At 44.5% G+C, this 24,457-nt stretch overlaps 2 protein-coding genes across 2 annotated transcripts; both read right to left on the bottom strand.

Moving 5' to 3' along the window:
* Positions 1-209: 209 nt before the first annotated feature.
* On the bottom strand, positions 210-14,925 carry serbp1b (SERPINE1 mRNA binding protein 1b). Its single transcript, XM_083659659.1, has 9 exons — positions 14,571-14,925; positions 13,327-13,513; positions 12,797-12,937; positions 10,022-10,090; positions 9,430-9,504; positions 4,893-5,070; positions 3,555-3,623; positions 2,323-2,583; positions 210-527 (listed from the first exon to the last, which is right to left on the bottom strand). The coding sequence occupies exons 1-9, from the start codon at positions 14,824-14,826 to the stop codon at positions 468-470; spliced, it is 1,296 nt and encodes a 431-aa protein (XP_083515785.1). The 5' UTR covers positions 14,827-14,925; the 3' UTR covers positions 210-467.
* A 3,747-nt stretch (positions 14,926-18,672) lies between these two features.
* LOC310796768 (3-keto-steroid reductase/17-beta-hydroxysteroid dehydrogenase 7-like) lies at positions 18,673-24,270 on the bottom strand (the record flags this gene model as incomplete). The annotated part of the gene is made up of 9 exons (XM_083659004.1): positions 23,933-24,270; positions 22,061-22,264; positions 21,502-21,594; positions 21,255-21,369; positions 20,632-20,826; positions 19,720-19,824; positions 19,542-19,598; positions 19,356-19,454; positions 18,673-18,783 (listed from the first exon to the last, which is right to left on the bottom strand). Exons 1-9 carry the CDS (start codon positions 23,965-23,967, stop codon positions 18,673-18,675), a joined length of 1,014 nt encoding a protein of 337 aa, XP_083515130.1. The 5' UTR covers positions 23,968-24,270.
* Positions 24,271-24,457: the final 187 nt, after the last annotated feature.

Here is a 24,457-nt window from a genome sequence, read left to right as displayed (position 1 = left end):
TCATGATGAGGAGAGTGAACACAAAAGCTTCGGGAGGGGGGGGGGGGACGTGCACACTTCAACCTAACCTGCGGAAATGCATATATTCAAGCAGCACAAAAAATATCAATGAAGTATGCATAACCTCAAACAAGAAAAAGAAAAAGGAAAACAAAAACTGTATGAAAACATCCCTGCTTTCACGTCCCTAAATACAAAACTTCTACCAATAATTTGCTTCAGTGTAACAAGGTCCTTTTCCGCCTTTTTTTTTTTGTTGTCTTTTGTTCTCCTTTAAAACGGGTAAAATGTCAGTCCTCTGGTGGTGCGAGATGGGATGACAGTCTTTTTTCCTCATTGAAATCTTTCTTCTTCTTTTTTTTTTATGGGTTTTCTTATATACTTGAAGATGTGGTAAGCATGCAAGCCTCGTAGAGGAGGGGCCCGGAAGGGCTGACGGGTGGGCTGGTGGAGGAGGAGGAGCAGCCTCAGGCCAGAGCCGGGAAGGCCTCAGGATCATCCACGTTGGGCACGGACACTCCGCTGGGCGGCTGAGAAGCACACGGGGGGAAAAAGGACAAACGTTCTCATATTCAACTTCAAGTAGAGACACAAAGAGCCAGAGAGGTGTGTTTTGGTAGAACTCTAGTAGAGCGGCACATAAATGATCATTACGATTAATCTATTGATTCTTGTTTTGGTTAATCACTTAAGCCCCTTTTAGATTGGCCCCCAAAACCCACAAATATCCACAAACTACAAGCTTTTCTCTTCAGTCTAAAAAGGTACAATTGAACGGTACTTCCAATTGGAAAGTGTCAATGGCCTATTTTTAGCATCCAACACACGTGCATTAAAAAAAAATCTGATTACCCTGGTTAAATAAAGGATAAATAAAATAAAAATATAAGTGCGCTTTTTGGTCTAAAAGTGCTATTAGTCTAACAACGTACAAAATAATGATAAATGAACATCACAAGTTACCAGAGCCCCAAATGACGTCTTAAAATTGCTTACTTAGACTATTTTTACTTGATACTACAACTAGCCTAATAAATCCATTATTAAAAGTATAATAAATACTTTTTTAGTCAACAGACTAATTATTTAACCAACTAATTGTTTCAGAACTACACATTAGACATCAGAGACTATGCTGGATGGTGAAGAAAGCAGTTTGGAGCCTCCTTAAAGGAGAATTTCGTTTTTTTTTAACCTGGACCCCTCTCCTCACATTAATTATGATCTGACGACTCACCCAGCGATCTCTGCAGCGTTTCTGGCCGTCCTAGCGTTGTTTTGAGATCAATAGCGTCCAAGCCAGTCCTAAAATGGAGCTCGGAGGGGGCCAAGTGGCAGCCTGTCTTTCCTGCATCTAAATAGCCAGTGTTATTCCCGCTTTCGCCACATATCGTCATAATCTCATCCCTCAACAAGCACCAGACTGATATTTCCTCCCGGGCTGTTCCCTGGAGTCTCCCAGGGATCAAATTACCTCATTCGTGATCTCGGTCACCAAGTCTCGTCAAGTCCCGCGATACTTTCCTGCAGGCTGGCCAGTGTATCGTTCCAATTTTAGTATAGCCTACTAAATTGGAACGATACAGAGAAGACTGGCGTGCACGATACACTGGCCAGCCTGCAGGAAAGTATCGCGGGACTTGACGAGACTTGGTGACCGAGATCACGAATGAGGTAATTTGATCCCTGGGAGACTCCAGGGAACAGCCTGGGAGGAAATATCAGTCTGGTGCTTGTTGAGGGATGAGATGATGACGATATGTGGCGAAAACGGGAATAAAACTGGCTATTTAGATGCAGGGAAGACAGGCTGCCACTTGGCCCCCTCGGAGCTCCATTTTAGGACTGGCTTGGACGCTATTGATCTCAAAACAACGCTAGGACGGCCAGAAACGCTGCGGAGATCGCTGGGTGAGTCGTCAGATCATAATTAATGTGAGGAGAGGCGTCCAGGTTAAAAAAAAACGAAATTCTCCTTTAATAGCCCCCTGGCTACCAGTCCAATGGACAATCAAAGACCACACAACTCAGCAGCAGCATCACTAGAGAAAAGCACCTCAGTGACATATCTTCAGTCTGTGTGAAACCTTTGTGTGAAAGCCTACAGCAGCACGTAGCCACTGGTCAGTCAGCACAGGGCTTTAGTGGTCCACACAGCTGCTTTTCTGGGTCAGTGGCTTTGGGCTTATGGCCACGCACCGCTTTTGTGCTCAATCAACGACATCAACATTCTTTCGTGGTTTTCCTTCAACTCCATCTTTTGTGAGGGACCTCTGCTAAACCGTTGGCGTCGGCAGTGACGACAGCTTTCATTGTCGTTACCTTTTCGGAGCGTCCTCCTCCTCCTCCTCCTCCTCCTCCTCCTCCTCCTCCTCCTCCGCCTCCTCCGCCTCCTGCTCCTCCCCCGCCGCCACGTGGTGGCCTGCTGCCTCCCCCGCCGCCACCGCGCCCTCCCCTGCCTCCGCGAGCTCCGCCGCGCCCGCGCCCGGGCCGGCCCAGGTCTCCGAAGTTGATCTCCAGCTGAGAGGTGATGTCGTTGGCCGGCTTGCGGAAGTGGTGGTCTCCGGCGTCCTCAGCGGTGCCCTGACGACAAGCATGTTAGATGTTAACTGCACTCCCATTTCCACCCAGAAGGAAAAAAGGTACACACTATTCTCAGTTATATTACGATGTGTTAAAAGCGCCCACCATTATGTAGTAAATCAGTGGTTCCCAACCTTAGGGTCGTGACCCTAAAGGTCCTTACACACCGAGCACGTTTTTTTCGTGCGATTAATTCGCACGTCAATAATATTTTCCGAACCTATATCAGTCAATGCAACCGTGCATACCAACGGCGAAGTTTCGCTGAGCGTTATTGCGGTGTTTATGTTTTCGAACCGCGGTCGATTTTTCAGAAATTCGCTTCCAACGTGTACACATCTGTGGCTGTGATTGACAGGTGGGTCAAAACTCGCATCGCAATTTTGTGCCGTATATTCGCATCGCTCTTGATGTGTAAGGACCTTAAGTGGGGTCGCCTGGAATTCAAATAGGGTCGCCTGCAATTTCTTTTTTTTTTTTTTTACACCAGAACCAATTTAATATATATATACTGCAAAGGCTTCCATCAATGGACCATAGCCTCAATCAACATTGTGAGTGACTCTTATTTTTCTTTATTTTTTTTTTAGATGGAAATCTTTGAGATTATAACTTTAAATCAGGATTCTGAGAATAAAGTCAGAATTCTGAGATTAAAGCCAGAATTCTGATTTACTGTCAGAATTTTGGGGAAATAGAGTTTTGAGATTAAAGTCAGAATTCTCCGATTAAAGTCAGAATTCTGCGGGGGAAAAGATGCATACTATGTGACATCACTGATGATGTCACTGATGACATTATCAATGGTGTACCGGAATTTGAATACCGCGGGTCCCTAGATTTTTGCCACGTCAAAATAGGGTCACGAGCCAAAAAAGGTTGGGAACCCCTAAATGCTTTCAAAACAGACCACGAACACAGATTGTCGTTAGTGGGACTGTGTGGCTAAAGATGAATGTAAGAACAGGCACCTTCGGGTACAGAGTGGTGGGTGGTTCTGCTTCCGTCTCTGCGGCGTCGATCAAAGCACCAACAGGCCTCTGAAAGTGAAAGAGACCAAAAGAAATGTGAGCAGTCATGTCAAGGTGGCTTATGTGTGCCTAGCAGCACTAAATGAAGGCATGCTCCACAGAGGCACTGTGGCAACACAGAACATCTAAGCTGCTCGTTTCAATTTCAACACCTCAATTAAGAACAAAAAAAAAAACATGGCCAGCTCTCTATGCTGTCAACTTCTGAACCGAGCTTCTTCATAGTACATGAATGAAACAAACTTGAACCCAAGAGAAATTAAAATCATTTTAGAACAATTTCCAGACTCTCTTTTGATCTAAAGTTGCAGAGAAACGACAACCTGCATCAGACTCCGTATATTAGCTTCCAATGTGAAACATGTATGGAAGAACTTGCGGATGTTCTTTAACTCTAACTTTTGACACAGGTTAAAAGGCTTGTGTTCTGCAGCTGAGAAGCATTACAAAAAGTACTACTATTACACTCAGCTGACTCAGAGGGAGTCATTCATGTATTTATTCCCTCTTGCTTAGATTACTGCAACTCTCTTGACTCCTGTCCAACCCAAAATTCTATCTCATGCTAAGTTGCTGCAATCGGAAATCTTGTGTTGTTATCCAAGTCCCAGGCCGTTTGTTTGGACTCGCATTACTACTTTACCAGGGGGGTATAATCCATCAAGGCGGATAAAGGAAAAGCCTGCCTTATCAAACTGGACTGTGTAGTGGAACGGGTTGAGCCTTAAGTGAGAGTTTCTTAGGGGACATTCACACCAAAAGCGTTTTTTTTTCAGTCAGAACGCTATGAAAATCATGTTGAGAGCGCTTCCATTGTGCACAAAACACAGCGCACGGAGCGTGTTTTGCGCTCTGTTTGTTTTCCCCTGTAGTTGCGTGCAGTACAGATCAGAACACAACGATCACATGGACGGTAGCCAGCTAGTTTTGTCTGTTGGATGTTGTTCACTGTCAACACGAAAGCCAGATTATTGCCAATTCTGGCAGCAGCCGAGGTTGAAAATCCCTCGGGAGGAGAGAAGGTAGGAGGAGTGAAAAAGACGATCAGGGCACTTTTCCTCTAATGTTAAACTTTTTTCAGCTTTAAAACGCCCACAGCGCTCCTCCAAAAACAACAGACACCACCAGCGCTGAAACGCCAGGTGCGTTCATTAAAAGAGGAGCACGTCTAGCGCGTCCTTACATAGAGAATGAATTGCAGAAAGACGCTGGCAGCTCCAAAACGCTTTTGGTGTGAATGTCCCCTTAAGTGAGAGTTTCTTACATGACAATACTTACATCTTCACTCTTGGACTTGTGCAGCACGTATCCTTTCTTCCACTGGCTGTCGGCTCCCTCGTTGGGCTTACGGATGTTGAACTCCACCTTGGCGCGTTCCTTGTCCTGCATGGCCTTCCACTCATCCAAGGTCATCTCTTTGGGGCCCTCTTCCTTCACTTCTTCAACCTCATTCTCCCTGCAAAGCCCAAGCAGAACACAATGTCAGAAATGAATGACACCATGTGGAGGAGCAGTGGTGGCCCTCATGCCTGGGACACAGCAGAAACGTCTCCGACGCAGCGCGTCACAGAAGCGTCGACCAGGAGCCTGGCCGTTCACACCAGAAGCGCTCCGTTTCGCTCCGCAGCGGTCACAACTTGTACTGACTTCATGCCTGGCTGCACACGGCTGCTCGCGTCCCGCGCCAAAAAATAGACCAGGCGCCGAAACTCTCGCTGCAGGATGAGAGACGGACGCGACGGTGTTAATAAAGACGCCGAAATTAAATTGCTTCCACGACGTGACGCTTCCGCATCGGAGACGCTTCTGGTGTGTGCGACAGGTTAGTTTCACATCGTCCATCGGCGATGCCCGGCAGCCATCGACCACTACATTGCAACATTGTGACGGCACCACATCGTGTGCAATCGCTATTCACATGCTTTTTCCCTCTCTCTCTCCACGGTGCAGTCGAGGGCAGGTCACGTATGGGTCATGCACCGTCAAGTAAGTAACTTGAAGGCGTGGCTTCGTGAGATGGCCTTCGGTTTCGCTGAGGGGCGGTGCTCGGACCTTCGGGCCAATCACGGTTGCTTAAAACACATTGGTGGCTGTCAACGGAAATGGAACTGACAGCCATACATGCCCTTTGGGGGCAACAGAGAAGTGCAAATGGCTCTCCGGTGTCTAGCTGAAGTGGTGATGGCACAGAGTAAACACCAACAAGCTGCAGAGAAGATATAGTATGTTTTACTGGCAAACCTCACTCTGGAACAAACATCACTCTGGAACAAACCTCACTCTGGAACAAACATCACTCTGGAACAAACATCACTCTGGAACAACCTCACTCTGGAACAAACCTCACTCTGGAACAAACATCACTCTGGAACAAACATCACTCTGGAACAACCTCACTCTGGAACAAACCTCACTCTGGAACAACCTCACTCTGGAACAAACCTCACTCTGGAACAAACATCACTCTGGAACAAACATCACTCCGGAACAAACATCACTCTGGAACAACCTCACTCTGGAACAAACATCACTCTGGAACAAACATCACTCTGGAACAACCTCACTCTGGAACAAACATCACTCTGGAACAAACATCACTCTGGAACAACCTCACTCTGGAACAAACCTCACTCTGGAACAACATCACTCTGGAACAAACATCACTCTGGAACAACCTCACTCTGGAACAAACATCACTCTGGAATAGAGCTGTCACGATTCCTCGAGTACCTCGAATAACTCGAATAATTAAATTGATCGAGGCCAAAATGATTCGCCTCGACACGCATCTGAGTAATAGAAGAGAGTGGGTAAAATAGAAATTCCGACGGAACCTTAAGGCAACACGCGAGAGCGCGTTACGTCAGTACATCACTCTACCTGAAAACATCAACAAACGGGTCCACCCGAAAATGTGGCTACACTTTCCCAAGATAGACTCAGACAACACTGGTTGCAACATTTGTGATGTGAATTGCAAAGCTGGCGAGGGAAACACCTCAAACTTGAGGAAGCATGGTCAAACACAAGATATATTTACAGTAGCTAAATGCTGAAGACTGTAACGTATTACTAGATAGGCTGAGGGTGAATGAAGCAGGCAGCGCACCGCAGGTAACGTTAGCAGCACCTCCTCAGCTGTAACGTTGAGAGAGGCATCGACTACAACATCAGGTAACGTTATTTAATTAGCTAGCGTTAGCTGGATAAGTTGTTTCACTGCCGTTGTAGTTGTTAGATAACGGGGCTTTTCACTGTCTTCACAACGACTGCAAAACAGAGATCGTTAACGTTAGCGTTAACGCTAACGTTACTGCAGTAATTGTCAAGGGTTTAACAGAACGTATTTCCTCAGCCTGTATAGTAGCTATCAACATGAAATAAAAAGCATTTGACAGCTTAAACCCGTGGCTTTTTATTTGGAAGGGTTACATTTGCCGTAATCTTTATTAACATTTCTTAAAATGCATTAGAATCTTTTTATTTTTATTTTTTTGGGTTAAAGATCTTTTTTTTTTAATTAACATTAGAGCAAATATAATACGAAAAGCCAAAGGGTTAAGCTCTCAAATGCTTTTTATTTTATGTTTCTATGTACTACAGAGCCTGAGATATGAAGGCTTTAGTGAATACCGACCGCTCTCTCTGAGAAGTTTGGACCGTTTTCTGTGAGAAATACAAAGCTCAACCTATTAACGTTAGCGGCTAATTTAACAGCGTTTTGTGTGTGTGTGTGTGTGTGTGTGTGTGATCACACTAGCCTGTTGGTGTGTGAGAGAGTGAGTGTGTGTGAGAGAGAAAGAGTGTGTGTGTCATGCAGCTGTAAGGTAAATGAAGGATGTAAACTAGCTAGTAAGCCATTCATTCATATTATTTAACGGTTGCTGTACACTGGAAGAACTCAAACGTCAGGTTGAAAAGATGAATGGTGCCACTGCCAGTTCTATGCAATTTAAAAATAAAAATGTTGTTTTTTCTAAGAAAGAAACTAATGTAGTTGTTTATTTGAAGAGATTTATCTTATTTTTTGGTGTATATTTACGATAAGCCTTTGAAAACACAAAAAAGGGTTCTTATCCGATTACTCGATTAATCGATGGATTATTCGGTAGAATACTCGATTACTAAAAGAATCGATAGTTGCAGCTCTACTCTGGAACAAACATCACTCTGGAACAAACATCACTCTGGAACAACCTCACTCTGGAACAAACATCACTCTGGAACAAACATCACTCTGGAACAACCTCACTCTGGAACAAACATCACTCTGGAACAAACATCACTCTGGAACAAACATCACTCTGGAACAAACATCACTCTGTAACAACCTCACTCTGGAACAAACCTCACTCTGGAACAAACCTCACTCTGGAACAAACCTCACTCTGGAACAACCTCACTCTGGAACAACCTCACTCTGGAACAAACATCACTCTGGAACAACCTCACTCTGGAACAAACATCACTCTGGAACAACCTCACTCTGGAACAACCTCACTCTGGAACAAACATCACTCTGGAACAAACATCACTCTGGAACAAACATCACTCTGGAACAAACATCACTCTGGAACAAACATCACTCTGGAACAACCTCACTCTGGAACAACCTCACTCTGGAACAAACATCACTCTGGAACAAACATCACTCTGGAACAAACATCACTCTGGAACAACCTCACTCTGGAACAAACATCACTCTGGAACAAACATCACTCTGGATGAACAACCTCACTCTGGAACAAACATCACTCTGGAACAAACATCACTCTGGAACAACCTCACTCTGGAACAAACATCACTCTGGAACAACCTCACTCTGGAACAAACATCACTCTGGAACAAACATCACTCTGGAACAAACATCACTCTGGAACAACCTCACTCTGGAACAACCTCACTCTGGAACAACCTCACTCTGGAACAAACCTCACTCTGGAACAAACATCACTCTGGAACAAACATCACTCTGGAACCAAAGTGAATGCAGTCGGGGCAGACGGGCACCAAGCGAGATCGATCGATTGATTCACCTGACGACGTCAATTTAGCGAAGGCAAAAAGTGCTTGTATGATATGAGAAGGTGAATCAAAATGCTATATAAAGCCTATATAAAGCCAAATAGGAGCCTTAACAGCCTTGGAGGAGTGAGTGCAGGAGAGCCTGGCTGGGGAGAGCCAGGTGTGGGAGAGAGGTGAAAGTATGGTTGCATTATAAATCTGTAGAATCAAGCTGCGCACACACCTCTCCACTGTGGTGACAGTTATTCGTATTACCACTTTTGTTTTCTTTTCTTTTTGCTGTGTTGCGTTTTCATCAAAGCAATGTTGCAGAGATATTGGGTCAAAGCAGACTAATTGTCAGCAAATGCATAGAGGAGTGTGCAGACCAATTAAACATCTCTGCTACAAAGTCGGGCCCTTAATGACAACACGGGAATAAAGATCGACTATAGAGGCTATAAAGAATAGACTACTAGAGGAATAAATGCATTTGAAGATGTTTACTTAGGAACCAGTTATTTTATAACATCAGATTTTTATGGGTTTGGATGGCTTCCCTAATTTGTTCGCGAAGGGAAAAAATCAATCATCGAGGCGGCTCCAATGTGCGCTGACACTTTTCAGATACTCGCCAAACTTTCTCAGCAAAACCAAGAGGAAAACGTCACAGTGGCTCAAACAGTTCCAGACGATGCAAACGGAGCAAATAACCTGCTGCTGAAACTTCTGTCCAGGTGAAGTTTCCTAATGCTGAGTATGTAAACAGCAGCTGAAAGAGGAGCAGCTCTGACAGGAAAAGAGCACTCACTTGTTCTCAGAGTCGGCGGGCGGGTGCTCCTCTCCTTCTGGAGTCGCCTCAGGAGCAGCAGGCGGTTCAGCCTCACTGGGAACAAAGACACACAACTAGATTTTCAACAGCACTTATATAGACCCTTTCACGGTGGACGTCACAGGGTTTGTTGCGCACGCATCGTGGTATGCAAACCTCTGCGGAACTCAAGCCGAAACCAGAGAGATCCCCGGAATAAAGGGAAAATACGTCTTGTGCCGTATGCGTATAGACGCTGGACATTCCCACTAGGAATATGACGATGTCCGGCACTGCAACTTTGGCGATGTTTGGATCCTAGACCCGTCCTGACAGTGACTACAGGTCAAGAAACCTCAGCCGACAGCATTGGTGCAGGTTTCAACATATCAGCGGGATTGACTTATTTGGCCAGTGATTTAGGCCCTAAATAGGGGAGGGGAAAAGACAAAGTTGCACCACTTGCTGTCTATCAGCCAGTTCAATTGTCATGTTAAATGCATATTAGCCATTGGATACAACTGAAAAATCCTATTTCCGCCAGCTACATGGTGCTTGCATTTATGGAGCATGTATCAGTCTGAAGACTCACCTCACTTCCTCCTTCACATTGCCCCAGTTGTGCGAGCCACTGCCACTGCGCTTCTCCTCATTCTTCTGACTGAAATGGAAAGAGAGAGAAACACAACACATCACAACACATGTCAACAGAGAAACACAACACATCACAACACATGTCAACAGAGAAACACAACACATCACATGTCAACAGAGAAACACAACACATCACATGTCAACAGAGAAACACAACACATCACATGTCAACAGAGAAACACAACACAACACACAAACAACACATCACAACACGTCAACAGAGAAACACAACACATCACAACACATGTCAACAGAGAAACACAACACAACACAACACACAACACAACACATGTCAACAGAGAAACACAACACAACACAACACACAACACATCACAACACATGTCAACAGAGAAACAACACATCACAACACATGTCAACAGAGAAACACAACACATGTCAACAGAGAAACAACACATCACAACACATGTCAACAGAGAAACACAACACATGTCAACAGAGAAACACAACACATCACAACACATGTCAACAGAGAAACACAACACATGTCAACAGAGAAACACAACACATCATGCCACATGTCAACAGAGAAACAACACATCACAACACATGTCAACAGAGAAACAACACATCACAACACATGTCAACAGAGAAACACAACACATGTCAACAGAGAAACAACACATCATACCACATGTCAACAGAGAAACAACACATCATACCACATGTCAACAGAGAAACACAACACATCACAACACATGTCAACAGAGAAACACAACACATGTCAACAGAGAAACACAACACATGTCAACAGAGAAACACAACACATGTCAACAGAGAAACACAACACATGTCAACAGAGAAACAACACATCATACCACATGTCAACAGAGAAACAACACATCATACCACATGTCAACAGAGAAACAACACATCACAACACATGTCAACAGAGAAACAACACATCATACCACATGTCAACAGAGAAACAACACATCACAACACATGTCAACAGAGAAACACAACACATGTCAACAGAGAAACACAACACATCATGCCACATGTCAACAGAGAAACACAACACATGTCAACAGAGAAACAACACATCATGCCACATGTCAACAGAGAAACACAACACATCACAACACATGTCAACAGAGAAACACAACACATGTCAACAGAGAAACAACACATCATGCCACATGTCAACAGAGAAACAACACATCACAACACATGTCAACAGAGAAACACAACACATGTCAACAGAGAAACACAACACATCACAACACATGTCAACAGAGAAACACAACACATCATGCCACATGTCAACAGAGAAACACAACACATGTCAACAGAGAAACACAACACATCATGCCACATGTCAACAGAGAAACACAACACATGTCAACAGAGAAACACAACACATGTCAACAGAGAAACAACACATCACAACACATGTCAACAGAGAAACAACACATCATGCCACATGTCAACAGAGAAACAACACATCATACCAGATGTCAACAGAGAAACACAACACATCATGCCACATGTCAACAGAGAAACACAACACATGTCAACAGAGAAACAACACATCACAACACATGTCAACAGAGAAACACAACACATGTCAACAGAGAAAAAACACATCATACCACATGTCAACAGAGAAACAACACATCACAACACATGTCAACAGAGAAACACAACACATGTCAACAGAGAAAAAACACATCATACCACATGTCAACAGAGAAACAACACATCACAACACATGTCAACAGAGAAACAACACATCATGCCACATGTCAACAGAGAAACAACACATCATGCCACATGTCAACAGTCAAGAATTGTTTTTTTAAGAAGAACAACACTTGCACCCAAGGTTCATGATATTATGCAGTCAAAACTAGAAATAGAGCCACGTTTAATCTGCAAGGTCATTCTGACTGATTCTAGAGATACTGTGTTGGCTTCAGCAGGAGCATGAGTGTGTTTTGGGGAATATCGCTACCTATTCTGCTTCAGAGCACAACTGTTAAAGCTCATTTAGCTGTTGAAACTGAGATGACCTTTTAGCTAGCTAATAAAAGAAATGGCCATTGATTAGCCCAACTTCTACCACCCAGGGTTGAGTCATTATTGTAATTCCACTTTCCCTCCAAAAAAATAAATGTGCGACTACTTTCACATCCTGTTGCCAAAATGCCAACGGAAGTGATTTGTCAGTCATGCTTTAGGGTGTTTCCCATTTTCACATCTGAGCTTTCAGTCCGGTTCAATCCCACTCTCCTTTGGGCAGGTGTGAACACAGTAATCGCACTATGGTGTGGACCAACACAACCGCACGAGAACATTTAGAGGAGGCGGTCTCGGTTCCGGTCCCAAACGAACGCTAGAGCGGTTCGTTTGTGGTGGGAACGTGATCCGACCTTGATCCGACCCAACGACCGCAGTATAGTACTACTAGTATTACAACTACAGCAGTATCGTCTTTTCAAGATGTTTCCTTGAGGTGCATTGGGCATTCTGCTGGTACAGTTTAGCTTGGTATATTGTCCAGATAATTAGATCATTATGAGCAAGTGCCTAGGAAGCCCCTAAAGTCGTGAAAGGTGAAAGAGCTCAGGGAAGCATGCCTTGATGATAACACTCATACTCTAGTGCTTGGGTGGATTGTAGCTTCGGGACGTAGCCGTTCCTATTCACAGATCAACTGGTCTGCTACGGACCCAGTTCAGGACTGACTCACGTTTTGTCGTTGCCGCTGTGTCTGTCAAAGTCTCGTTTCCCGCGGGAGTCAAAGCCGTCTCCTCGGCCCATGCCCCGCCCCCTTCCACCACGCCCACCCCGGCCGCCACCACGCCCTCTCGGGGGCCTGTCTCCAGAAGGCCTGCCGGACAGAAACAAGACACACTCACTTAGTACAAAGCACATAAACATAACCTTATCGGCACGATGATCAGCAGTTACTTCTCTATTCAAGTGCACAGTGAGTGACAGACATGTCTGTTTCTCAGTGTGGTCTTGATGTCAGAGATAGTAACGTGAATGCCAAGGAGAGCAGTTTTAGCTTTCCAACACTGGCGGGTTACAGCTGGCTGAGCTGCAATGTTAAAGTAAGTGGGCTGAGGTCACATAAGAAAATCGATGTTTGAAAGCAACACTAATTCCAGCGTACGCCCCAAAACTGATGCTATGATCACACAGCACAGCCTTGGGCTTATCAGTACACTTAAACATGAACCCTAAAGATAAACCGTATTCATCACATCCGCTCACTTGTCTACGGAGAACTCGCCACCTCCCTCGGGCTTGTCCTCGGTGGGCTTGTCGAAGCGGCGCTCGCGAGGAGGTCTCCGGTCCGGCCTCCTGTCTCTGTCCCCGGGCCGCCCCTCGCCCTGCCCGCCCTGATGCTGGGAGCCAGGCTGGCCCTGCTGGTCTGGCCTTCGACCCACCCGCCTGATACCTGCCATCACACACACACACACACACACACACACACAAAAACTATTGAGATGAATCCAGAACATTAATTTCATCAATCATGAATGCTGTTTTGAATTCTCGACACCTGCAGAGTAACATGAGCTGTTCCGCTGGTTTGCGAAGAATAGGCTTACACAGGCCAATTAGTCAACTCCATTGGAGTGTGTTCAATCCACAACATAGTCATCTGTGCATGTTACATTTTCAACTGCTTATTTTCTTTACACCATAAACAACACACACAGAATTATGCTCAATTTCAAGTGCAGGAGCTATTAAGCTAGTGATGTTATCAAAAATGTATCCGTCTTGGCCTGCTGCTACTAACGGTTCTCTCCCCTGTCAGAAGCTCGAAAACACAACAACAACACCACCAAGCATGCAGCACGGAGCTACATTACAACATCGTTACTGGCTAGTAACACACACTGGGCCCCTCTGTTGTCACAACTCGGCTCGGCTATTGATGACTTCAGCTCGTCCTTACACGAGAAAGAACATTAAATGTGGAACATGTAATTTCACACGACTAGACAACATCCATCCAATCAATGGATCCGCTGTTTCGTTTTCACGCCGCGCACACGTAAATATATCCTCTCTTCTCATATTTGGTTTTAAAGATACAAGCAACCTGCGCCGCAGCAAGTGCATTGATGGGGCATCATCTACCAGGCAGGCAGGCAGGCAGGCAGCGACCCAACGTTAACACAGCATCCTGGCTGATGCTAGTGGAAAGTATTTCTGCGACACAGGCTAGCCTGTGCACAGGGCAGGCAGTACTTTGTTATGAGCATTGTAGCTATCCTCTCGGACCAAGACATCACGTCTCATCTGTGCAAGGAGCACGAAGTGTCTGTCCTCTAAAAATGACAGGACAGCTAGGGTCCGTGTTGACCTCATGCTGGGCTTCGCAGAGACCTGCAGGCATCAGGCTAGCAGCAGCAGAGCTAGCAAAGGAGCTGCACATGACAGTTCACCACAAAAAAAATAAAAAATAAAGACGCAGCTCACATAAGAGAGCATAGATAGATCACCTTCTTTCTTCAAGGGGACTGGAGGCTGGGACTCCTCCTTCTTGTCCAGGAGCGGGTTCTTTCTGTCCTTCTGTGACTCTTTCTTCGGCTGCTTGGCGGCTTGAGCTGCGGACTTGCTGGAGCCAGAGGCGGCCCCCTCCTTCTTCTTGTTTTCCGCGGCTTTCAGTATCTCGAACGGATCGGATTCATCGTCCAATAACTGGTCGAACCGGTTGGTCACGACGCAGCCGAAGCCTTCTTGCAGGTGTCCGGGCATGATGGCGCCCCTTCAACGGGATTCACCTCCGATTCTACGAGGCTTGATGCGAACGACTCGCTGGATGCTGCCACAAGATGGCTGGGAGAGCTACCCCTTCTCTTCTCTCCTCTTCTCTTCCGGCGTGAGGCAGGCGAGCTGCAGCATCCGGGACATTCTGCAGCGCGCACCATCTGAACACGCTGTCAGCAATGTTGTTATTTACATTTTAAAAGCGTGTTTTCATGTGCTCCTAGAATAGGCTAACGCTACTCCACTTTCTCATTTAGACATCAGATGGGAGGCATGTTGTAATTGTGTTCAATAAAGGCGACGAGTTGAAGTATTAAATAGCTATGTAGTATTATATCTGTGTAATAACACACACACGCGCACACACACACACACACACACGCACACACACACACACACACACACACACACACACACACACACACACCCTGTATGTATGTACGGTATGTATGTATGTATGTATGTATGTATGTATGTATGCATGCATCGTAAACTCCCCATCATTTGATTACATTGACAAATTGTTGTGACAGGTGTATACACACACACACAGGGCCGTAGCTAGCTATGAGCACGGGGAGGTCCGGACCTCCCCTAATATTTCAGCCTGCCAAAAAAAAAAAAAAAAATTTTTTTTTTTTTTTGCAGGCCAGGCCAGGCCACTCACTGAACAGCAGGCCAGGCGCCGCCTACTGGTTTACTAGTGGTTTTATTACTTTATTCAGGTTTAAAGTGGGTGCATCTCATTGTAAAATTGGACTTGGCCCAAATTGGGCTTCAAACGGCCCAAATCAGGCTTCAAACGGCCCAAATCTGGCTTTAAACGACCCAAATAGGGCTTCAAACGGCCCAAATCTGGCTTCAAACGGCCCAAATTGGGCTTCAAACGGCCCAAATTGAGCTTCAAACGCTGAATAATGACATCACAACAGTATAATCCTAATGTTGATTTAAAATGATATATTACTCTAAATATGGCTTAAAAAGGGGGGAAAAAAACCTCAATTTTTTTTCGGCGGCGCCCTAACGGGCGCCGCCGAATCCGCCTCCCCTTGCTGGACCTCCCCTATTTCGGAACCCTGGCTACGGCCCTGCACACACACACACACACACACACACACACACACACACACACACACACTCGCACTCGCACTCGCACACGCACACGCACACACACACACACAGTGTGTGTGTGTGTGTGTGTGTGTGTGTGTGTGTGTGTGTGTGTGTGTGTGTGTGTGTGTGTATAGTGTAAATGGGGTGTTGGTGTTGTGGTTAGTGGATGCAGTGGAAGCGGGAGAGCACAGGTTCGAGTCCCGCCTCCACCCCTGGGCAAGCCCTCAACATGGGTCACATGAGTACACTGTGTGTGCAGCTGTGATCCTAAGCTGATCCTACAGAAATGCATATCTAGAAGATTAAGTGGGATTTGTCAAGTTTATAAAAAGCAGTGGGCGGGGCAGGCTGAGAAACAGCTGGTGGTAACATATCTGCTACATGTCAGTCTGCCTTCTGCAGTACTCCAACACACCATAAAGGAAGCTTTACAGCTGTCATCACACTCCTGTAGGATTGAGCTTTTTTTAATTAGTTATTCAAGTCTTTCACAGTTAAAAGTAAGCAAATAAGTTGCAAATCAGTATGACAGCCGTTGTAAGCCGTCTGCCACAAACCATATGACTCATGTGACAAGCAATTTAGCGAGCATATCCCTTCCCTGATGTTGTCCTGCAGCAGTTTTGAAATTTGAGCAACAGAGGCTATCAGTAACATAAAGCTTATAAGTGCATAAGGGATCTTGACACAAGGCAGTGTTGTGTTGCAGTACGGTATGCTATTTTGAACAACACCCTCCTCAATCAGTTGAAACCGGATTCATTTGTACACTTTGTTTTGTCCCGACAGCCTATTACAAACCTTGATAGTCATTTCATTTATTTAAACTATAGCTATTCATCTCAGCTAATTGTGCATCATGATTGATGGATTATGGTGAGCAGAAAGCTGCAGATGAAGTGTTGGTGCTGGGGTCGGAGGAGGAGGTGCAAGGCCTCAGGAAGCCACAGCATAAACAAACTGCTCGTTAAGCTTGGTAAGGTTACCCTGTCTGGCGTGAGGGAAACATGATATCACTATCAGGTTAGGCCACAGCAGGCGGCACTATCTGTATTACACCAGAAAAACGACAACAGACGAGAGCAACTGCTACTTTTTCAGATCTCAAGCATTTGTTGAACCCTAATGAGAGTGTGAAGAGACCGCTGCTTTTGATTCAATGATGAAAAATGTAGCATGTCCGCCCATGTGACAGTGTTATAATGTATATGAGGGATCAGCGTGACATCACAACCACCCAGAAATGCGGAACCCCGCAGCAGTTAACTTAGTATGAGTTGTGCCAAACAAACGTTAATATACATCACATTGCTTATATTTTGACATTCTGAGTGAGAGCAGAAGTAGCTCAAGAGTCTGATGTATAATATATGCATGTCGTGTTAAAGTTGTGTGAACTGTCGCAGTTTATAAAATGAAGTGAATTTTGTAAACAGCACAGCCGGCTAGAGGACATGTTGCGAGACACTCAAGGCTGGCTCCATATAGGGACCCATTATAAATTTCCCCGTTTCCACCCAGTGATCCACAGCTGATCCCTTGTATTCCCTTGATTAATTACATTTTATTGGCCATTGGTTTGCAAACTAGGGCAAGCAAGCAAAACATTTAAAAACAGCTTGTGAAAGTTAAAACATCAAATGAGCTATAATTGACACAGCAAACAAAGAGAGCAGTACAGTAGACTCCTCTCCCCTTACCTCTATACACACGTCAGTTATAGGGCTGTGACGATAACCGCATCACCACAATACTGCAGTCATTACCGTCATCACCGCAGTTATTATATTATTATTTACGTTTTATTATAAAATTGTATTATATTCATTACAGTCACACTGCCAATAAGTTCAGTAGGCTATAGCCAGTCTTAAGACTGACTGCCACTTTGAACCCCCCCCCCCCCCCCCCCTTCTCTTTTTGGCAACTGTCATGATATTTAACTAGTGCTTAATGAAATACACTGTACCTTATTTAACATCTCTGTGAATTAACTTTGTAAGCCAGAATACTAGACAATACTCTGTAAAGACTTAACACATTGATTATGGGCTTTTGATATAAACATTAACTATCAACATTTCAGACAACTTGCCACATTTACCATTACATACAGAATTTCAAAATAAGTTTATTGAAAAAACAACAACAATATTCAATTAAATGTGTTCAATGCAGTTTGAAATTTCTCCAAAAACATTACATATTCCTGCTATTATTATTATTATTATTGATATTATTATTATTGTCTGCCACTTCACCATTTTGCTGTTGTGCCGTTTAAACTTTAAAGGTGAGGGGGAAAATCTTCCAGAAAAAAATCAGAATAGTTGTGTACACCTAGTCCTGAACTGCTGAGTGGGATGTCACAAGCCAGCAGTATCAGTGGTCCCGGTAGCATTGACAGAAAAACTGAAAATCTTTGGATTTGTGGAGAAGCTGTTGAACCAGCTGACTGACCCAGATTTAACTAAAGTGATACAAAATGGAAATTAACAGTGAAATGGTGAAGACATTTGCCATTGAGGTTCATATTCTATATGACTCACAAATATTATATATTCATATATTTATATAATAATAATAACTATTATAATAATAATAATAATAATAATAATAATAATAATTATAACATGTGTTGCATTTCCAGAGAGCAACACTTTTCCTACATCACACTGAAATTAGGCCACACCTCTACTCAGTGTAATTGAGATACTGTTAATGGACTTCCATGTCGGCATTTTCCTCGCTCAGTTTCTGTCTAATTACTTTCTCAAGTTCAACCAGTTTCACAAAAAGGACCTCAGACATTCCATCTTCAACGTCCATCTGAAACATTAACACAAAGACACACGAGATCTAAATGAATTGCATCTTTTGGAGACGTCGGCAGTATTACGTCTGTAGTAGCCAGTGTTGGACAAGTTACTGAGGAAATGTAACTAGTTACTTGTTACTCCTTTAAAACATAATACAAATACTTATTACTTGGTATCAAAAGGAATTATTTATTATACTTGTTACATTACTATATTTTTGCTACCCCCGTCCTCCGAAAAAGTGACGTACAACCTGTTTAGCCAGCTCCTTTTAGAACTGAATCCACTTTATTTGAACAATTAATCTTACAGGAGGAGTCAACAATCAGCCAAACTGCATACTTTTTATATACACATTCTGGCAACGCAGTAGTCTCGCATAGCCAGACCTATCTCCTGCGATGGAGAAAGTAATGCAGTAACTTGGAAGTTACTTGAATTATGGTAACTGTAATATAATTACTTTTTGGAAATTGTAATCCCTACATTACTAGTTACTGGGGAAAGTAACACAATTACCGTAACGCGTTACTTTACTGCCCAACAGTGGTGGTAGCACATGCCTACTACAGTCACACTTACCTGTTGAGGCTGTGTGTAGTTCGTTCCCAGGCCCGATGTTAAACTATGATACTTTGCTCTTGGGTCCAGGGACTCTGGCTTTTGAAGAAACAGCCAGTGCTGTGAAAGCCAAAAGCACAATGTGACATTCATAGAAAATGAGTTGTTTATGATAAGCAGTTTAACAAAGACACACTACATACATACCAAGGCCTCGGCTCCATTGTACGGTGTTAGCGTGTACGTGTTGGTGAAGATCCTAATCTGTTTCAGCACAACAAGAATCATAATATAAGAACATGAGATTGTTCATACTGTACCTCCTATCAAGTCAGAAACAGAACATTCGTGTTTTGTGAGAGATGGAGGAGAAAAGACAACTCACAAGCCACATCATAGGCATCATGAGGGTCCAGAAGAAGGAGGGTAGGATGCCATAGGTAAGATTGGTCATCACCAGTCCTGGGCATATCACAGAGGAGGACAGGCCCTGCCAATCAGAGGGGGGGGGGGGGGACCCACAACAAATGGTTTTAACCAACCAGTTTTATTTATCAGATTTCTGGGTAAGCCTACAAAAATAAGTCATCCCTGCAGTACTCTATTGTATTCATGTGTGACGATGTTAGTACTAGCTCGCTACTGTATGATTACAGCATAGGAGACAACTGTAGCACTTGTCATAAGTATACATTAGTGAGGCTTTGCGAAAAACACAGCACATCAAGGTATTTTTACAGTGTATCACTGTAACTAGCATTCACCAGTGCACAACACGAGCAAGAGCTTGACAGTGGTAAACTGTGGAGGACGTAACATCCAGAGGCGCAGCTTGTGAACAGGCAATGCAGGCAATTGCTTGGGGCCCCCGATGGCTGAGAAACTTTACTCTACACAGCAGTGACCGCAACTCCCTCCCCATAAACAACCAATGGACATTTGCAATGACATTGAAACCTCCCTAAAGAGGCCCCATGTCATTCCCGTCATACTCGTATGATTCATGTACCGTACATTCTCTTGAATTGAAAGTGAAACATACATTCAAGAGAATGTATGTGAATCATGCATCTTTGACGGCAATGATTCACAGTCATTCACTTTTACTTTAAATTCAAGAGAACACATGTGAATCCTTCCTGTCAAACTTGCATGATTCATGTACTTTCTCTTGAATTGAAAGTGAAAGAACGCTGGTTGGAAGGGGCCCCTTGGAATCTTTGCCTAGGACCCCAACAGACTCTAGAATCACCACTGGTAACATGACACACACACACACACACACACACACACACACCTGGCTGTTCTTGTGTCTGTTGAGCGCAAGGCTGAGCAGGTCCGAAGCGTACTTGGAGGAGCTGTACGGCTCTGAGCCGTGTCTGTGCTGGATGTCATCCAGGCTGAAGGCAGAGCGCCGGGCGTTGCTGGAGGACGTCCACACCACCCTGGAGCTGTGGTCCGCCTGACACAGGAGAGGCTCCAGCTCCCTGATCTACACCACACACAGCACAGATGTTAGCTAGGGCCATAGAAAAACAATAGTGCCCCAGGAGTGAGTCCTAAAACCAGGAAGTTAGCATCGCCTGGTTCCCTCGTCTGGTCTGTGGTTAACAAACGCTTATGAAACCGGGACCTTTGTGTTCAGCAATCACATCATCTTCACAAATGAACACCACTTTTATGATTTTGAAGCATTTTCTGAGAATCACGTATTTGGCGATCGCATTTATGCTTCAAAAAACTGAAAAGTGGTGTTGATTCTTGAAGATGATCTTGCTGAACACAAAGGTCGAAGAGTATGGTAATCGGGTTGTTAAAGGTGTTGTATGCATACTACCGGTATGTTTCTATATACTATATGTCACATTATGGCATTTGAAGTCACAATTTGGGTTTCTAATTCATTGCATGTGTGCTTACTAGAAGGAAGTGACCAAATAGGTTCGTGGCAAAGACCTCCTGCATGCCATCTGAGTTGAGGCGGTCCTGTTGCGTTAGGAGACCCTCCCCTGTTGCAAACATGTTGATGACGTGGCTGCAGAGAGAGGATAACATCAGTACATCCGAGTGTGAGAAAAATGTTGTCACTGGTATAAAACCATTTGGCTTTAGGCTTATTTCACTTTGGGGATTCAAGACAACATAAAAAGTAACTGAGCAAGTTTACCTAGAAAATAGACCTTTGAAAAAAGCTTTGATGTCCACTTGTGGATTGGGCATAATTCCTGCATTGAGGTACAAATAGTCAAGTCTGCTGTACCTGTGGAAAAACACAAATGCACATTAAGGATAATAATTATCATAAGGATAAGGCTAATAATTATCATAATTCAATATTATCGTCCATTGTTTTTCATTGGAGTCATATTGTGATGATATGGTGATTTTGGGATATTAGGACACACAATTATGCTGTCTAAATTGAGAACAAGCCAATTTTACTCACTTTACTTGACAAAATGAAGTATGAAACATTTTTAAGTAATATTATTTGAATATTTCGATTTTGTTTGACATCACACCTAACATTACCATTCAGTTTAAGTGGATTTAACAAGATTTTGCATACGTGAGCCATAACGTGATCGATACCCAGGGGGAAAAAACTTTGTGATTATCGTGGTATTGATTTCAACCATATCGCCAGTCCTATTCATACTTTATATTTCAGGGCAGATGAAACCAGAATGAGGCCAGTGAGTGACACCCCCCCAACCCACACGTACCTGGCCTTGAGCACCTGAGCGGCGGCGAGCACTGATTGGGCGGAGCCGACGTCGAGGTGCAGCAGGTCCACCTGGGCGTCGGGGTGAGAGGTGAGCAGGACGGAGCGGGCGGCCTCAGCACGCTGCATGTTCCTGCAGGCCAGACACACACGCAGCGGGCCGCCCTCACTGAGCAGCCTCTCACACAGCGCCAGGCCAATGCCACTGTGGACCACAGAGACACACTATTTAATGGTACTTGTATGGGTAAGGGCAGTAGAGGTACCAAAAGTGGAGGAGTTTAGATACTTGGGGTCAACCGTGCAGAGTAGTGGGGACTGTGGCAAGGAGGTAAAGAAGAGAGTGCAGAGGCGGGGTGGTGCGGGTGGAGAAGGATGACTGGGGTGATCTGTGACAGAAGGGTACCAGCGAGAGTGAAGGGAAAGGTCTACAGCAGGGTAGTGAGACCAGCCATGCTGTACGGTCTAGAGACGGTGGCACTGACAAACAGGCAGGTGGCAGAGCTGGAGGTGGCAGAGATGAAGATGTTACGCTTCTCTCTGGGAGTGACGAGGCTGGACAAGATAAAGAATGATTACATCCGAGGAACCGCCCATGTTGAGCAGTTTGGACAGAAAGTGAGAGAGGCAAGACTGAGATGGTATGGACATGTGCGGAGGAGGGAGGTGGGGTACATTGGGAGGAGGATGCTGGAGATGGAGCTGCCAGGAAAGAGGAGGAGGGGAAGGCCCAAGAGGAGGTTCATGGACGCAGTGAAAGAGGACATGCAGGCAGTGGGCGTGACGGAGGATGATGCAGAGGACAGAAACCGATGGAAACAGATGATCCGCTGTGGCGACCCCGGACGGGAATAGCCGAAAGAAGAAGAAGAAGAAGAAGAAGTATGGGTAAGGGTAAGATATCCAATAGAGCAGTGGTTCACAACCATTTTCATATCAAGGACTGCTTATTTAGTCCACATTATGGCCACAGACCCCCATTTGATGAGAGTGTGTCTGGACCCAAATCTGAGAACATGTTTTTATTGTGACATGATTTCCTCCGGAATTCTAGGGAAATAACACTGCAACTATGATCAAATAATTCTTCTACATTCATGTTAATTTCTTGTAAATGAAATAATTGATCAATTTGCTGGGGACCCCCTGTAACCCCCTCAAGGACCCCTGGTGGTCCCCAGACCCCACGTTGAGAACCACTGCATTATAAACAACCTGATCCCTCCTATTGTATCTGTTATTAAGCTAAATATGTTAAAGAGGAATTCCACAAAGTGTGAATGTGGATGTAGAAAGTATAGCCTACTACATCTGTATATTTACTATAAAAAAACATGAAAAAGAATGAATGAATAAATAAATAAATAAATAAATAAATAAATAAATAAATAAATAAACAAACAAACAAACAAATAGGTTATATGTAAGATTTTTTTAAAGAGACAATCCCAATGGTTAAGGGCCAGCGTGCTCTCATATAGCCAGGTTGAAGTAGTCACACTATAGGCTACCTGCAATCTATCCCATGGCTGTAGGAGGGGATCGAACCCGGGTATTATCATTCAGGAATTTTCGAGTCGAACACGCTAACCAGTCTGCTAAGGAGACTGTCCCGTAAGCACTGACTGAACTGATTTGAATGGCTTTGAATGACAGTCCAGTTTGAAAGAATCAGGACATCATGTCCGCTTAGTTATTATAAGCATCAAACAGCAGTTAATTCTTAGTCAGGAAGGATTCTCCTTCAGCGAAGCTACAACAGACAGGTCAGGTGTTACACGATGTTTATAAACGAGCTGATGGAGTCACATTTGCAACAATATCAGCGAGTGTCCATTGATCGTTCTGTTAGCGCGAGTGAAAATGAACTTACCTGTTCGCACCGGTCACGACCACAACTTTCTCCATGAGTGAGTGCCTGTAGTTTACAGCAGGTTCAGGTGAAACAGGCGAGGTGATCAATATGATCAGACTTCCAGCAGTTATCTGACAGACACTACACTGCTGTAGCAGCAGTAGCAAATAGCAATGTATGGACAGGTAGGTAGACCTATCGGGACCTATCGGTCAGTGCGGCATGCGAGTGTGGCGAGCCTGAACAGACTGCCGAGCACATATAATCACCGGCCTCTTCGATTTAGGACCGGAGACGAGGGCGTGGCTGCACGACATGGAGTTGGCCATCTGATGATACACGAAAGAAGACAGGTAGGCTACAGCCTCATGGTCCGATTGAGAGAAACGGAGAGCACCAGCCTATTATGCACAAAGCAGTACGTGGTGTGATTGGATGTCACCAGACTGCTGGCCAATCAGCTTCAACTACGGAGAGCAAAGGGACCCAAGCTTGATAAAAAAGCGCAATGCTTGAAAATGTCGCAAAGGTAAGTCCTCTTTA

The sequence above is a fragment of the Poromitra crassiceps genome (genome assembly GCF_964638095.1).
Source record: "Poromitra crassiceps genome assembly, chromosome: 23".
Classification (NCBI taxonomy): domain Eukaryota; kingdom Metazoa; phylum Chordata; class Actinopteri; order Beryciformes; family Melamphaidae; genus Poromitra; species Poromitra crassiceps.
Note: the sequence above shows the minus strand (reverse complement) of the source record. Positions and strands in the feature narration are given on the sequence as shown.